Raw genomic sequence first — 18,810 nt, forward strand, 5'->3', positions numbered from 1 at the left:
ATACTAATTTATAATTTTATTGATTTCTATAAAACGTTATCTATGATTTTATCGATAATCAACTTGCTCAACTCTACTCTAAACGTCAGAACGTACAAGTGGTACAATAATACTTTATTAAAGTATCTTAACCCCTTGCTATAAATGTTATTTTGCAACTTAAATGACTACATTTAAGTCAGATCTACACTGTACATATAATTTTAGTGGGGGCGTTTGGCAGAAAATAATAGTGCTAGCTAGCGCTAGTAATAAAAATGGCGTCCTTTTAGCAGTAAGTGCTAACACTGCTAAAAATTTATGGAAAAACGTCACTTTGAAGTTAGCAAAAACATGAACATGAAACATCGCCGAAAACATGCTAAACTTTTGGGCGGTTGCCATAGCGATCGTCATTTTGCTCACAATTTCTGATAAATTCTATTTTCGGTCAAACGCTCCCATTGTTGTCACTCACTTGTTTCGTAATCGTTTCGTTCATTGTTGTACTTTTCTCTATGATTGTTGTCGTTTGCGAACTTGTGAATCGTGCGTGCGTGTCAGGTGTCAGTTTTTCATCGGCTTGGACGAGTGCTAAACGTGTGTGGTGTTGAAATTATCGTTTAAAAATTATTTACTCGTAGATAGTCGAGCTTGAAGCTCAATTTAATTATGTGAGATTGTTGCTATCTTATCTTATCCTTATATAAATCGAACACTTCGAATCGTTAGTGAGAGTGACTATTCCGTTCGTTGCGCTTTGTTGTGTGCCGTGTTTGTTTTGGTTCCTGTGCGTGCTAGTGTTTTAATTGTTATTTAATTTGGAGTAAAATAAACGTGAAGAATGAACTTATCATTCGCTGGTTGTGGTTTCCTCGGTATCTATCACGTGGGGGTAGCTGTGTGTTTCAAGAAGTATGCCCCACACTTGCTTTTAGGGAAGATATCTGGTGCATCGTTTGGGGCACTCTCAGCATGTTGTTTACTCTGCGACTTGCCCATAGGTGAGCTAGCTAACAGTAACAAGTTATAAAATTCGTGGTTAGGAAAAATATATTTTAATTTTATACCTGCAATGTCAGTCAGCTTACCAATAAAATTGGTACTGTCAAAAGATAGCTGCATGGTTTGGAACTGTTTTTGTATTTTTAAATAGGCACATTGATAACTTTTTAGAACAAAAAGACTTGCCTTTGAAACAAGATCACAACAAGTAATTAGATAAGTTTGCCTCATTACAAATAAACAATCTAATACATGATAACACTCTGTGAATGAACTGTGGGTAATTAAAATACATAATAATATTTGTTTGTCCATTTGACCTATAATTTTGTTGTTTGCAGTAGGTACCTACAGTCAAATGTTTGTGTTATCACACATTAATTTGTTTGTTACAGTTGAATTTATGCCTAAATGTAATTTTATTTTATTTATCCGACACATTGCACTTACACAAAAGTACCTACCTATGTTAGCTATCACAAATACTGACATTTTCTTTTAGCTGTGTTCATTTGCAATCAGTCTATGACAGTGGTTCTTAACCTTTAAGTCATGAGGGACCATTTTACTTAATTTCTGTCGTGTCAGGGACCACCTCATAATCGGTCAAAACCAGTTTGACTGCAAAAATCAGTTAAAAGTGGTTTTGACCAAGGTGTGCAAGTGCACTTCGTGGACCACTTGGTATGCTTCCAGGGACCACCAGTGGTCCGCGGACCACTGGTTAAGAACCACTGGTCTATGAGGAACTGAAGGAATACTGACATTAGCAACGTATTTCAGGTGAACTCACCAGTGATGTGCTACGGGTCGTCGGTGAGGCCAGGGCAGGCTCCCTTGGCCCGTTCAGCCCATCATTCAACATCCAAAATGTCCTCCTTGAAGGCATGGAGAAGTACTTGCCCCATGACGTCCACAAAATCGTCAGCGGCAAACTCCACATATCCCTGACCAGGGTGTATGATGGACAGAATGTCATAGTATCAGAATTCCCTACAAGGGAAGACCTTATGCAAGTGAGTATATTTTTTTAACATAATATTTTGAGCTTTCTACATTATTAATGATACATACTATCTACATTATTGACTATGACATTCCTAGATTTTTTATCAGTCCTTGAAAAGTAGCAATATGTTAGAACTTTGTCACAACAGTATCACTTCTAATTATTGGTAATGTTGTACATAGTAAAAGTTTTTAATATCAAATGTGACATTTTGCAGTAGGTTACAACATAATGATGTTGCATATTTAATCACATAATGTATTCTAAACACATAGCGACGCCGAAAGCTCTTAGGCGATCGCATCTCTTGATTTACAACATACATCCCCATTTATCGTAACGTGTTTCACACGTTTGGTGATTGCGTTAAAATAAACATAACAGTAACCGCATGCTTTTCGTCCTAGGCGCTGCTAGCATCCTGCTTTGTGCCAGTATTTTCGGGGCTGCTCCCACCGCGGTTCCATGGGATCCGATACATGGATGGCGGCTTCAGCGATAACTTACCAGTCTTGGATGAAAACACGATCACAGTGAGCCCTTTCTGCGGCGAAAGCGATATCTGCCCAAGAGATTTGAGCTCACAACTATTCCATGTAAGTCGTAAGTGTTTTATTACTAAATCTAAATACCTGTACCTGTAGCATATAAACTTAAATAAATTGTCCCATATCACAATAATAACAACCTTAAACTAAGCAGTTATTGTACAAGGTGACTAGATAACAGATGAACATAAACTTATAAATAGACACACGTGTTAAACGATACATTTACTGAACGTCCATGACTCTAGCTAGATGTAAATATGCTATTCTCTCGTACTATGTTAGTATCTCCAGCAGAATTCGTTACGCGAACCCCCATAACTGTTATTTAGCATCAACAAATGGTTTCTACCTAAGTTTTAATGTAAAGGTCGGAGGAAGGGTCTTTTATTCTAAAAAAGTTGAAAGTATCAGATCAATAAAATTAAATACAATGTTCGATAAACTACTTTTCATGAGTCACCACTAATTTGTGAACATGGTGATAGGTTAGTGACCGTGAGATATCACAACAAAAGATACAGATAACGATGCAATTGTTTGCATTGATAAGCAGCAAGCTTAGGAAAGAGTTCCGTGTGAATCAATGATATATCCTGTTCGTACTTAAAATAGTGTAGAATGTACTAAAAAAAAGAAAACACTTTAAATTAGTGTGTAGTAAAATAGTACCTGTTACAACTATACAAATATGCGATGCGACCTAGTATTTACATTAAACCGGAATACCCACACACTACACACGTCTGTCAAGGAACTAGGAGTTGCATAACCCCGAATTGCAACAGCGAAGTATGTTGCAGTTGCTCGTTCAGTGCGTAAATTACTATAATGTGCCGTTATGTAACCCAAAATATCTGTGGTTGTGCCTAACACACTTTTAGGCAGACTCCACGTCGGACTAAACATAGCACTTATCAAAATTACGTAAGATGCTTGATGGACCGACTTACAGAGTCGAGCAGATTCGCTAATTTATCCAACACGTGAAACCAGATGCCATTCAAATTCTCGTGTGTTTACTTTTCAGTAGTATGTGAGTACTGTGCGCAATTATCTCCCGTTGCAATCACTTCTATTTATAAACACGGTTAATTGGGATGATTCACGATTTTTGTTCAAGAAACATGTTGATGTTTACCGCGCCGGTGATCGCGGGCGTGAACTTAACATTTATTTTTGCGTAATTAGCTTGTCCAGTTATGTTGTTACATTAGTAAACAATCATTACCGGCTCGTTTTATTTCGCGCACAATAACTTTTAACTTTTCGTCGATTATTAGGTTTTAATGATGATGACGATAGTGCGATTGTAAATTGTGAAGCTTCTAGAAGATTCAAGCACTTGTATTAGTGAAACCATTAGCTATTAAGGCCTGATTTCTCTTAAACACTTCTGTTTTATCGCAAAAACTCAGTCTTCAATTACTTAACTGTGAAATAAGATTTTCAGTTGCTTTGAAATCGAACAAATTGAGTTGGGAAACATAATAAACATAACAGTGACGTAGCGTAGATGATGCCTATTGCTACAAACAAAATCTACGAGGAATCACGTTCTGATAACTTGTAAAAAGTAATGTTTGCGTTAAATGTTTTTAAATGCCTTTATAATGTTGTTTACCAGGTAAACCTAGCGAATACCAGTATAGAACTGTCAAAGCAGAACATAAACCGTTTCGCTCGGATCCTCTTCCCTCCTAAACCGGAGACCCTCAGCAATATGTGCAAGCAGGGCTTCGACGACGCCCTACGATTCCTCCAAAGAAACAACATGATCTCCTGTACGAGGTGCCTGGCTGTCCAGTCGACATTCCAACTCCAGGACGTTTTGGATGACACGACTAACGAATTTGATCCAGACTGCGAGGAATGCAAGACACATAGACAGGTAAGGAATCTAGCTTAAATGCATAAACAAAGTCTAGGTAGTCTATGACGCTTATTGTTTCCATACGGGGAAATTCACTTGCCAATCGGGGAAGACGGCCGGCACCACTTGAAAAACCGGGGTTCTCCCGCTCACCACAGAATACCTAATAGTCACAATACTACCGCTAAAATAGAAAAGCTAATGTACCATACAAATAACACGCGTAATATGTTCCCCTTATGAAGTAATGGAAATTGGAATAGTCGCGGTTCGGGGCGATTCCCACCTGAAGCCCCAGCAAACCTTACGTCTCCCGCACTCTTTCAAGACCGCTTTACTTTCCCGCCAAAAAGCCCGAGTAGGTTTTAGCGCTATGAAAACTTTCTGACAGAAAGGGGACTACGGGGCCATTCCCGTCTGACGGAAATATAGAAGAAACCCTTGCAAACCGCTTGCTTATTCTCTTTGGCGAACCTTTACATTTCCCACCAAAAACTCCGACAAGTTGTTAATGTTATGAAAACTTTTTAGGACGCCCTAGTGGACGACTTGCCAGACACAGTGATGACGATATTCCAAAACGCGATCGACACGGCGAACAGCGGCATAGTCAACTGGGTGATGCGACAGCGAGCGATGCGGTACCTATCAGTCATGGCGCTGCCCTACAGAGTTCCCATTGACGTCATGTATGCTACCTTCACCAAGTGAGTACCTTCTTTTATTTACAGCTGCACATTATAGTAATTCTGTATATTGCCTAGTATTAGAAAAATTTAGAGTTCCCATTGACGTCATGTATGCTACCTTCACCAAGTGAGTACTACCTTTTATCTAGATCTCTACACAATGAAACTCTTAATATAAGTTGATTTGGTATGGTCTAGGGAAAATAGGGAACAATAGTCAGGGTCTTATCAACGAAGTATACTTGAAATTAAACCCTTTTTCGTTATAATGGCAAGAGAAAGTAGTTTCGGACAGGATTCGTCAGATTAGAAGAGTCAAAATAAATGTTCAAGAATTTATGTCTGTATGCTAAAGGATTCAAAACTACTGAATTATTATATTAATTTCTCCGTTAGATAGCTATAGTTACTTCAATTTTAGGCACCGTTTTATACTAAGGTTTCCTATCTGAATATGCATGTTTGTTGCTGTTATTCCAGTATCCGTTTGAAGAAGTCATTGTAATATCGTTCAGTATTCAGCATAGTAATTAAATCACTATTATGCACCTCGCCACCGGATTGCGGTGTTGCTGCTTAAAAATGAGCATTAGGTTCACTGAGGCGTGGCTAGAAAATGCAGTTTTTGTTGTTAAACAATATTGCTTGAATGCGAAAATACATCGTGAGTTCGTGACGAATTGATTGCACCCGACAGGAATTTTCCATTGCCTTATTATGAAATTGGTTTCGAACTTGAGCATTGATTCAAATATTTGTCTCGAATTTTGTCTGTCACAGAAAAACTATCGCGTGCGTCCCTGTTTCAAAAACCGGGATAAAAACTATCCTATGTCCTTTCCCGGGACTTAAACTATCTCTATGCCAAATTTCATCAAAATCGGTTCTGTGGTTTAGGCGTTAAAGAGAGACAGACAGACAGTTACTTTCGCATTTATAATATTAAGTATAGATTTGCTAAAATGACTTCACTTGGTGATTAATTTGTTGTTCGTCATTGGAACAAAGACGGTTTGAAATACAGAAGCTATCCGGTATTTATTATCTGCCCTTGAACAACTCGTATCGTAGATATCCATTACTTGCAATGACCAAAAATAGATTTACATTATTTTGTTGCTATTGTAATTTTTATTGTTAAGTATAAATCAAATACCTACTTGTTTGTATATTACATACATACTTAAGAGCAGTAATTAAAGCATTATTTCTTATTTATTTATCGCTATATGATTTTTATAGTTTTTTACTTCAATCTCTTATCGTTTGAAGTTTTAATTCGTGCAATATATTGTTATGTCTTTTATTTATTGATATATGTACTCGTATTTTTTATCGGATTTCAACACGTTTTATAGCTGGATGTTTTGTAATTAGATTTCTTATGACCTTCATAAATATCTTAATTAATGAAGGATGAAGTGCATCCCTTCTTCAACACTGATGATTCGTCTTAATTGTTTCCTTTAAATTAAATAGTTATTACTAGGTAGGTGTAATGAAAAAAATATTTAATCAAAGCAAAAGCAATGGCAATTATTCAGTTTGATTTATACTATACGAAATTAATAGGGTAACGAAAACAAATTCTTAGCAGTTAATTGCTTCTAGTTTTTATTTTTCACTGTATGTTTGTTTATTAAAGTACCTTAGAATAGTTATAAGTGTGGGCTAATTTATAGATGAAACGATCCACAAAGACGCGTCTCACCAATTTTAGGTCGAGGGATGCGCGGGGAGTTTGATCCGAGCAATCCGAGCGTCATTAATGTAGTGTGCGTGTGCACTCAGATCATTTTGCGTGTACCGATAACACTCGAAACATTAGCGGAATAATGGTGGGGCGCGTCTTCGTGGACGAAACGATCTATACAGATTACAGACATGATTAAATAGTGCAGCTTTAATTTCCAAACACTGCTTCTTGTGACTAATTTTGAACAACGCTTTTAGCTACGTTGGTGATAAAGTAGAAACGCATGCGCTGCAATACAAAGTGGTTGGGAATGTGTGCGTGCTTAGGAAGAGGTGTGCGCGCCACAACAACTTTATGACTAGGTTAGTTGGTCAATTCATGGGGGTGATGGGTTCTATGTTGGTGTGTTCCCTGGATATTTAATTGTGACTCGAAATATTGTTGATTATAACCGAATTAAAGTCTAACATCCCATGTATTCGCTGCGATATTGTAGGTAAATTACCTATCACAATATACAGCTTGTTTAACTCTCTTTGACTGCTGGTACTGGCGCTAGTATTTGAGACCACTCCAATATTGGTTCCAAAACATTGTTACAACCTGGAACGAACTCAACCTTCAGTGGTTTGGGTTTTGCGACCAAGCTGTAGGTCCTACTGGATTTGCTTGCAGTGGTGGTGGAATGTCCTCCACTCTGTTATTTTTATGGCTGTCTTACCATCGCGATTCCCATTATTTACTTAGTCAGTCTCTATAGTTTGTCTTCAGCAACTCAATGTGCGTAAAGGTAGAGAAATTCATATTTTGAACTTCTTCGATTTGGTTTTGTTTCGTTGTGGCGTCTTGAGTAGTACGATGCATGTTGTGACGTGTCTCGTCTGGGTTTGAGTACATGCTTAATTCAGTTTTAAAGAATTGTGTTGTCTCTAAGAGATGGTATTGTCAAACAGAGCAGAAATGGCAGCAGTACGCGACTCTCTGACCGCTAGGTCGCGGTCTGTTTGACAACGCACAGGTTAAGTTCTCAAAAACGCGTTTAAAGCATATAAAGCACTGAGTTGGTAAAGGTTATTAACATTAGAAGAAAGTGTATTTTTCTTTTGTAGTTGCAACCTTGCAACACAGCTCGTCGCTGTACGAGTACAATGGTCTAACGCGCGCTAGGAATAACAACTTAGTTTACAATTTCATTCCTGATTAAGAAGTAGATATTATAATATTAAATAGGTACTAATAGATACCTACTATAGTCATGAAGTTGATTACAAAATCTTTCAGTTGTTTATTTAACAATTGTTATCAATGTTGCCCCATTTTCTATCTCCCGGTCGAAACGTTACATCGTATTTTATTGGGTCAAGGCTTTGACGCAACTTTTAACGTAAATGTTAAACAATTTGTAGGTATAGGTAGCAAATGCACGTTCTTTGTTTGTTTTAGTTTCAGCTGTGTTATTGAAAACAGTACTATAATAATGTAGATTGACGTCACAACAAAACTTGGTTTACAATGTATTGTCGCGTACAAAAATATTTATCAGCATTTTGCATCTTACTTTTCTCTCAAATACGTAGATAGATTATGTTAATCAACAACAATGCAGTAGTAACACTAAAATAAGAACTTGTTCTGTTCGATAGGAAATAATTTAGATTGATACCAACTAATATCAACGTTTAATGTGTTTAGAATTTAGATAAAACACCTTACGTTGGCGACGATTTCCTGATTTTACTAGAAATCATACCCGGATTTTGATCAATAATCACGATAAAAAATACAGCAATATAGTAATAGACTAAAGCAGATACGGGATCTACTGTAGCGTAGCACAGGTATTTTCGTAAGTTTTGAAACAGACACTAGTGTTAAGCAGTGGCTGACCTCTGCCGCAGGGTTAAGTTTAATGAAAACTAAATTTAATTTATTTAAATGTTCAATCAAAGTAACTTCACTATGAAGTTTGAGTTGAGTCGATATTTTTATGGTGGTTACCACAAAATTAGATTATACAAATTGACATGTCTTACAAAAGTCTAATGTAACTTAATTGCATGTTTGAACATATTATTATTATATTTCGTTGCGTTGTTTTATCATGGTTTAAGTACGTACAATTATTTTATTTCATGTGATTACCTAATATCTTCTTCTTATTTGAAATGAAAAAACCTATGTAACTTACAAACGAAACAAAGTGTTATTCTTCTTGGCGAAAAACATAAATTCACATTACTCCTGGTCGTGTGAATATTTTTTCATAAGAAATGCGGTTTAAATGCTCGCAACATTGAATATGTCTCTACCAGTAAAATGTAATCGCCTTCGATAAGCTCATGGGGAAAACATCACGGATCGCTATATTTAACTGTTTAACTGTGTTGGTTGCCAAGAGTCCTAGCCACCATTAAAAATAATCCAACGTGATTATTCTTGTACTCCTGTAATTGTCCCTAACATCAGTCTTCGCTTCATTTTCCTTAACCAGTCCCTTTTCTTCCAGATTTGTATCATGCACACCAAAGATGAGCAAGTCTCTGTGGAAACTCAGTTGGAACGTGCTGCAACAACTGCACGGGTTCGTGTACTCAGCCCACGACAGGTCCGAAGCCGCCGCGAAGATATACTACAAGCTCACAATGGACTCCAAGAAAGAAGGCAGCGATGGCTACCAACTGGACAGGAGGTTAGTAAATAATATTTTTCTATTTCTTAACTTTTCGTTGGAAATATCGACTGTATCGGAATTAAGTCTACGAAGTTTACTGATCCTAAGAACTGATTTGGTCCTAAGTGGCGACGAGGCAAGATGTGCGAAGATGAACAGCAAAACGATTATTTCAATCAAAGCGAAGCGGTGTTTTACTCATCGGTTTACTTCTTTTTAGCTTGGGCTACTAAACTTTTCTTGACAGACTTTATAGCTACCATAATGTGACTAAATCAGACCAAATTGTATCTTGCAATCGGTTGATTAAAGTCCGCAGTACTTCAACTAAATTAGCGATATAACCAGATTATACGGATTATGGTCGTCAAGAAATAGGTAAAAAGAAATTTTGACATTGTAAAGCACTTTTAACCGAGTGATCGATTGCATTGTATTAAAGCGACGGAATTATTCCGTATCGCGTGATCGAGGTCATATTGAATAGGTACGTCACGCTGCCGCATAGTTTTGTAAATATTTTAAACCCGCAAGATTAGGGATTGCTTACATATTTCCTGCATACTTGCCAAATGTTTGTCGCCGAAAAATAGGAGCTATAGAATTGATTTTATTAAATAGGTAGTTCTTGATTGAGAAAAACGTTCAATTATTTTGATTTTTCTTTTCTTATCGCTTGGAAACTTAGTTTCCATTATTGTGCCATATATTACTTGGGATCGTAAGCAGGATCTAGTATATCTTATTGTAAGGAAAGATACGGTTATATTATCTTCAATCATAATCCTGACCGATTAAAATGCGTATAATAAATCGTATCTCGACTTGTGCCAATCAGAATATTAATTTATCAAAATTTCTTTCATATTGCATTTAAACCTTAAGCGATATAACTCAAGATAGCGATTGTATTCATCGCATCTGGATGATAGAATGAATAGATTTTATTTTTACTTTCCAGTTAGTATTTTAAATTATATTTTTTTTATTTATTGATAACCTGAATAACTCCGTTTTATAAAAAATATATTTTTTTTGTTTATGGCCAGTTATGATATAGCCTGACCAGGAACATAAAAACCCTCGCCATGTTGCGGAAATCTAATGGAACTAATTTCTTTTAATAGCAACAATAACTAAAAACTTCATTGATATGTCACCTTGCATGTCAGTCTATTGCTGTCAAAGTGTAAACAAACTTTAATTTAAATGTGCGCAATTGATTTTGTGAATGAAATTGCTAAAATCTTTTTATAGTCGTGAAAGAAAAGTGGTTCACAATGTGTTAAAGTATTTGTCGAAGAGAAATACCAAGGGTTCGGACAATATTTTCATTGAATAATGTTTCCAACAAAGGTTGTCAAATTGACTGACATGTTTATCTTATAGTACAGTCCACTATGAAAATTAGCTGTGGTTTGTTTCAACTACCTATTTAAAAGTTTTTTGTCACTTTCTAAGTGTTGAATTTTATGGAATTGGGAAAGAAGTACCGAGTTTGAAGTGTTCATGAGTAGACATTGCAGTTGAATATTCAAGTTCTGAATTTGATTATTGATGAATAATAAAATAAATCCTACTAGCTCGATTGATGGTTTCATTTAATTTATTTAAACCAGGTTACCTAATAATATGTTTTCGTTAATTTATGAAAATATTAAATTAGCCCGTAATCCTGAATCCTGATACATAAAGTTAGCCTATTAATTTAACACAGGTACGACTGTACTCAGTGTTGCACTATCAAATGCAATTGATGCGCCTCTATGCCAGGGTTTTTATGTTCCTGGTCAGGCTATACATAAAATATTTAGCAGAGCATTTAATTGCGCTTTATTCTGCTCTTTAAAATCCGCTCTGTATCAGTCGGGTCATCTATCTAGCCAGTGAGCGTTTTGTGATCGATAAATCGTTGGATTTATTTAACTTTGTTACAATAAAAATCACGTCGCGATCGGAAAACCTGTCTTGGAGAAAGGGGCTGTGCGGCTGCTTTCTCGACGAATAGCAATTATGTAAACATTGATCTGCAGTTCGAACTTAACGATAGGCGTTGTCGATTTAAATACACTTTTTTATACTTGCTCGTGCTTTTGTAATTTTTATTACAGTCGCATACCAAATACCAATAGTCTTGCAGAAGGTAGCTCGCTTTTGCAATGTGAAAGTAGATTAAGTCCAAAATGCAATAATTTTAACTAGATGACCGTCAATATAGTTTACTCAGATATATGTACATATAAATATTGTTCATAAATTAAAGGACGCACATAAATATTTATATTATATGTTTGATGTGACCTATATGAACTTCGTTTGGATTAGCTAATTGATGCGACCTATAATACTAAAAGTTGAAAATTAACACAAATTAAATAAGTAACAGAAATGTAATTAAGTCTAGTTCCAGGCACACGGCTCCTAACTAAGTAGTCGTTGGGTAAACTATTTTATCGTATTTACCGAGCAAGGACTATTAGCCTTGATACGACTTCCTGTGTTTTCTTTAGGCGCGTGATAATTACACAATAGAAACAGTTACTTATCGAAGTTTATTTATGTACCTAATTAGTACCTTCCAACTCATACTCCAGTTATAATTTAGAGGTACTATCTATAATGGAGCAACATTTTTAACAAATTTTCTTAATGGCATTCCTACAATAATTTCTTAAATGCCATTAATTTAATGATTTTGTCGATTTGTCTTTATCATAGAAAACGTGGAGCACTATCGCAATCAGTTGACAACAGAGGGTGACATTCAAAACTTATTCTTATCGTCTAACTGCGTTGACACAAAACGGAGTAACAATTCGCGGACTTGTGCACTTAATATGTAGTAATAGACACTAATATTAATCAAAATAATAGTATTTTGAGAATTAAACGTAACATTGCATTTATTGTGAATCGTTTTCTAAAAAAACTTTTATATGTCCTTCTTTGTATTAGTTAAAATGAAGATATTATTGGATACAAATTAATACTACACCCAAGTGGATGTAAACAATAAGTATAAACACAAACATGTTGAACATTACATGGACTAATTTATTATTAATCACAAAAATATTAATATAAGTAGTTGTTTATTAACTTTGTTGTATGTTTTGGTGGTCAAAAATACGTTCAAACAACATTCTCTATCCTTTGTGACAAATGTGTCACATTAATTTATTGTTCATTTATCTTTTGTGTCTGATTAATATAAGAACTGAAAATAAAGTGGACATCAACAATAATATTCTCTTGCCCGTTTTTCATTTAAAAAAATCGATACACTAATGTTACTTTGTGTACAAAATCCTCCAATAGTATGACACAATAATCAATATAATATTATTCACCCATGTTCTAATGTTCGTCATACACATGTAGCATCAAGTCCGTATCGATTAATTATAATTAATGTATCTTACTAATTTGCGGTCAATGTTTGCATTAAAACGCACAAGTAGTAGATTAGATCTATAGAACACAGTGCTAGATTATGTTAAGGAAAATAAACATTTGAATAGGTACATAACATTGGACAATTAGGTTCGATTATTTTAGGCTTAAGTATCAATATTAAATTACCTATTTCTTTAGTGCGTATGCTATCAAGGTTATATTATTTGTATGCCTTGAGAAAGATAATCTTAGAAAATCATTAATTTGGTCGTCACTGCAGTAGTAGCAGGACCCTCTCTAATCCAAACATTTATTACACATCAAGCTAATGTAAAAAAACTAAATAAGTACTAATGTCAGAGTCTAACTATAGTCTCGAGCAGCCAGAACAAATACAAACGCATCTAAATGTTAAACAAAAACATCTAATTAACAACCCTATTTATTTGTTCTATTGGTTTGTTATACAATCTTATTCTAGAATGTTCTGCGGAATAAATAAGCCAATAGATTAATTTAGCTGTGTATTGGAACGATATGCTCCTGCGCAGGGCCCGATGACTAAACACCAGCTGTTATCGGCGCTGATAAGCAACAAAGGCGTTTATCCGAGCGTCCCGTTTCACATGCACCCGCGTCTTTAACGGGAATGTGATATCAATTTGTTGAATATTGGAGCATAATTTATTGGGAGATAAACTGAATATTTTGAAAATTATAAATAACTTGAAAAAATCGAACTGCCTAAGGCGGGAATTGAACCCACGACCTTACATGAATGCCTTAGGCAGTTCGATTTTTTCAAGTTATTTATAATTTTCAAATTAGTTTGAGATGCGACTCTTAACGCTAAAAATTAAATAAACTGAATATTGTTTGGCGAATAATTTTTTTTTATGGTTATTTACTTTGGATTATTATGTTTTTGAATTTGATCCTTGATTCCAGTCGGTCAAATGGCAATTTAGAAACTTCCTAATGTTTATTTTCATTACTTGCGGTTTTATTTGTGGTTTTAAGTAAAATTTATCTATGTTAGGTTAAAGACGATATTATGACCCATTTATCAAATTAACATGCATTTTTAATCCGAGACTGTGTCAAATATAACCCAACTGTTAATTTAATATAATAATTACTTAGTATAAATGATAGATAAAGCAATTAACAAAATAATAATATAAATGTCCACTGTAGAAAAGAACACGTAAGTAATGAGCATATTGTTATATAAATTATATTCTGCGCAATAAATGTATCGCATGATAAGGTTAAACGTCAGTTTTTCGCAAATCTCGCAAATATGTTTCTGATAAATTTGTGCTAATAGGTGATGTTTTTTGTTATTTATTAGATAATTTATGATTATCTTCGGCCTTGGGGGTTAGAAAGCGCAAAACAAAGATTAAAAGCTTAGTTTTCCAGATAATATCCCGACACGTTTTTAAGTGATACGAGTATTTCAAACATTATGGAAAACAATAACATTTATGAATGAAAAACATGTTTATTGAAAAACACGTCGGTCGGCTAGCCAGATTTTCTTCCAACTGCCATGAAGAAATCATTATAAAATAATTATTATTTCATCAATATGTCTGTAATTTTTAAAATCTAGGTAAAGAAGCTGTTGTAATTTCAATGAGTTTAGTTTTCCAGTTTCAATTGTATCCCAGACAATTCTACGCAATGTTTATTAGTTTTAAGATTTGAAACTTATTCTTTTCTTATATTCTTATCAGATTAGTATAGGTTGCAATTAATTATTTCATTAGAAGTCGGCATAGATGTCGACCCGTTTCAGATAACGCGTGCGTGCGCGCAGCCGTTTGACGTCACGGGCCTTCGATAGCGCGAGACAACAATGGTTACTGACCCCTGCTGCAGGTCTCTTGGTTTAAATTGCTAATTATCTGTCAAAGATATTTCGTTAACCTTTTCGTTGAATTAACAATATTTTTGGTTGCACAATCAACGCGCATCACTACCGGGTTTCGAATGTTTTTATTCCCGCGATATCTCCATCTGCGTAGACTAAATAATTTATGGAACACATTAATCTGACCTATAAAATTTACTCGACTATCTAGAATCCCGTCGATTAGTCCAAATGTTCTGGCCTATACACCCCGCGCTGGCCAAACATGTTGGGACTTGGGAGGGTTAGCAGTGCAGTAGGGATAGTGGATATTTTGTTTATTCGCTATTTGCTATCAACACCGGTACTGCTGCTGTTGTCACTATCTCAAGACTTGTATCATCTTTTGCCTTATTTGCCGTCGGTATTACCGCTGGAACAACAGTCTCAAGACTCCCGTATTCTCTTGTTCCAGGCGAGCCAGCGAATTCCGCATCTCATACAGCGACGTCCGCTACGATGAAGGCGACACCTTCGAGCACATCCTCAGCGTGACGTCACACAACGAGGCTCTCCTCGCGTACTACTACCTCGACAGTGATAACAAGGTGCGTACTTTATTGAATTAAAGGCATTGAGTATGAGAATTAGGTCATCGAGACCAAAGTAATGGATCTAGGCCAAAAATTTGCTTGATTAAAAAGTAGAATATCCACACTAGTTCACGAATGGAAACTAGCAAACAAAGAGGAGGACTCCCAACATGCTCAATTAACAGGGACTTCAACAAGATAACTGGGGAAATCAAAAAAGCGGGATGTAACAATACAAATTATGTAAATAATGACAACGTCTACTTTATTTTTAAGCCATGATTTGCAATCTGTTGCTGTACCTTAATAAATAAATAAATTAACTTGGTTTGAAAAATCTCTCTTTAGCTTACGGAGCTTGCATATTTCTCTACATTTCTTTATGACGCCATAAGTTCGAAAGAGCCGTCTATCCAAATCGGTTAAGTGGCATTACTGGATCGTTTAAAAATTGTCTTCGATTGCGTTTAACGAAGTAGGTCGCTGTTACTTAAACCGGTTAGAAAACTTACATACAAGTCGAGTCCACAAGACGTGATCTATGGATATGCTTCTCAGACCCAGCTTAAAATGGCATATTTACAAATTGAAAAAATAGTTTCTCTGCTGATAAATCAATGGGTATTATGTCAATAATGTCAAAGCCAATAAGCAAAGGACGTCTAGATGATAGTGAGAAGCTATAAAAGTAATTACACACATTTACGCGCAGATATTATTATTAGTCCATATAAGGGAGTATTAAACAGCCATACTTGACCCCTTTTATCTTCCGCCAGTGGTCCGCCCATGACGCGAGCATCGCGCGATTGTGTACGACGGGTTATCGTATATTATATGTTTATGTTTTTTCGACTGATTTTTACGCAACGACACTTGCATAGAAAGCGTGTAACGTGAAATAAAATAGCTAAGACTAAACAAGGTGTATTGACGTCATTTTGTAACGTAATGTCATCTGGCCAAACGATCTCATTACGGGCAAATAGGTATACTTACTGGGCAATAGCGTCATGGAAGCATCAAAATGGTTTATAGGATCCTATTCACAGCAACAACGCGATATCATCTTGAATTCTTGACGTATTTGAATCGTATTACGTTATTTGCCAAATACATACATTAATTTGTTATCTTTATAGTTATTACCCCTTAGCCTCTGACATTCAGGAGTAGTAGGTTAGCTTCCTATCACCGAATTATTTTAAGAATACATCTGTAACTATTTAGTGCCAAAAAAAAAAAAAAATCAAAAATATTTATTCAGTTTAGACCACAAGTGGCACTTATGAACGTCAATAGAAAATAATAAAAAAAGAAAAAGGTAGCCCTTATGGGGCACTTTACATGTCTCCTTATCTTTTGGGCCCTACCAGCGCTTCGAGACAAACATATGGCAAGTGCTGAGAAGAAACGCCGGAACAAACTCAGTCACCACTTATTGCCAGGAATTATCTAACGGTAAGAATAGTCAAATTTAAGTACATCAAATATGTGCAGACTGAACTGACCACGCATCCTTGTCATCAATATAGTCTCGAACCTTGTAGTACCCTTTGGACATAAGGGTATTTTTTATATGTATCTTAAATTTGTTTATTGGCAATTCGACAAGGTTGTGTGGTATTTTGTTAAATATGGTAATACATTTCCCCAAGAATGAATTACCTATCTTATGCAACCTAAATGATGGAACAGCAAGTTTATTCTTATGTCTCGTGTTAAATGAGTGGACGTCACTTTTCTTAGTAAATAAATGTATATGTTTACGGACATACATAATGTTATCAAATATGTATTGCGAAGCCACAGTCAATATATTGATTTCTTTAAAAACTTCTCTAAGCGAGTCACGTGGTTTAAGACCGTATATTGCCCGAACAGCTCTTTTCTGTAAAATGAAAATTGATTCTATGTCTGCTGCTGAGCCCCACAGTAAAAGACCATAAGACATAATACTATGAAAATAACTAAAATATACAAGCCTTGCTGTTTCAACATCAGTCAAGTTTCTGATCTTTCTCACCGCAAAGGCAGCTGAACTAAGTCTTCCCGCCAAGGCAGCAATATGGGGGCCCCATTGTAATTTACAGTCTAGGGTAATACCTAGAAAGACAGTAGAGTTTATCAGTTCAATGCGTTCATTATTTACTGTAATATTAGTATTAACTTGTTTGACATTAGGCATAGTGAATTTTAAACATTTGGTTTTTTTTGCGTTTAATAGCAAATTATTAGTTGTAAACCAGTCTAATACTTTGGAAAGAGCATTATTCACGTCGTCAAATATTTCCTGACGCCTGTCAGTTTTAAAAATTAAAGAAGTGTCATCAGCAAATAATACTATCTCACAAAGGTCCTTTGAATAAAAAGGTAGATCATTTATATAAATCAGAAAGAGCAATGGTCCCAGTATTGAGCCTTGGGGCACTCCCATTTTTAGGATGCCTTCATCCAAGTACAAATCCTAGACTATAGGTACAGTTAAAGATGAGTGCAATAACTGCTATAAAGATAAGTAAAGCCCGTAAAAGTACCAAGGTTAAAAGATTAAAAACTTCATTAGCGTTGCATCACCTAAGTGTCGCTTTAGTTTTAAGATCATAAATTCATTTTAATTGCATTTATAACTTTAATTACATGTTCACGATGAGGCAGAGTGAACTTTGCGCTAGAAGGGAATTGCGAATAATTAAATATGTTTTGCAGCTGCAGTGATATGGAAATGATAGCAATCTCTTTGTTTTGAAGTTGTTTGTCGTTACATTTTGTGGAACATAAATTCGGTGACACATATGGCACACAAGTAATACAAGAACTAAAATGTATTGAGTACTAATTAAATTACGTATAATATGCGTAGAACATGAATTATTATTCTAGATTCTTGATTAATTACACTTTACATTTTCCAAAATCCTTTACCGATACAAAGCTACCCTAATATCTTAGTTCGCAATTTATATACGTGGAACTATCTTGGCTACTCAGTCAGGAGCTTATGTATGATCGGCTTACTACAGTCCACCGCTGGACATAATTTACCTACCGGTCTGCTGTTGCAATTTGTATGGGAGAGTGAACTTTTTTTACATTCTAACCATTATGCATTATAACCTGGGTATATTTTGTTAACAGATGAAAATGACAGAGATATACGACGTGACTGACGCGGACACAGAAGCGGTGCAGTCGCCCATGGAACGAGACCTCAACCACCAGTTGGAGTTCGACAACGACTGGTCCGCAGACCTTATAGCGGACAGCGGTAAGTTTGGGGCACTTTGCAGCTCTAAGTGATATAATATACAGGGTGTTTACAAAGTTTTTGAAGAATAAATCGGTAATCTGTTAGAGAAATCCCAGAGGACACCGATTTGATATCATTGACGTGATATTAAGTTTCGACCAAATTAACCCTTTCGGCAAGTTTCTAACTTTTAGGTAACAGTTAGAAAGTAAACCTTAAATAATGTAGAAAGGACAATGAAAT

The 18,810-nt window shown here is 35.6% G+C and overlaps 1 protein-coding gene across 1 annotated transcript in view; it reads left to right on the forward strand.

Moving 5' to 3' along the window:
• Positions 1–502: 502 nt before the first annotated feature.
• bmm (brummer) overlaps positions 503–18,810 on the forward strand; it is a 29,576-nt gene continuing 11,268 nt past the window's right edge. Inside the window, exons 1-8 of the mRNA XM_028317928.1 lie at positions 503–983; positions 1,768–2,000; positions 2,401–2,589; positions 4,169–4,432; positions 4,946–5,121; positions 9,306–9,488; positions 15,200–15,332; positions 18,456–18,585. Coding sequence (XP_028173729.1) covers positions 824–983; positions 1,768–2,000; positions 2,401–2,589; positions 4,169–4,432; positions 4,946–5,121; positions 9,306–9,488; positions 15,200–15,332; positions 18,456–18,585 — 1,468 coding nt within the window. The 5' untranslated portion in view covers positions 503–823. The remainder of the gene's footprint in view (positions 984–1,767; positions 2,001–2,400; positions 2,590–4,168; positions 4,433–4,945; positions 5,122–9,305; positions 9,489–15,199; positions 15,333–18,455; positions 18,586–18,810) is intronic.

Source organism: Ostrinia furnacalis, unplaced genomic scaffold, assembly GCF_004193835.3.
Source record: "Ostrinia furnacalis isolate ACB-3 unplaced genomic scaffold, ASM419383v2 OfSCF6535, whole genome shotgun sequence".
Lineage (NCBI taxonomy): Eukaryota > Metazoa > Arthropoda > Insecta > Lepidoptera > Crambidae > Ostrinia > Ostrinia furnacalis.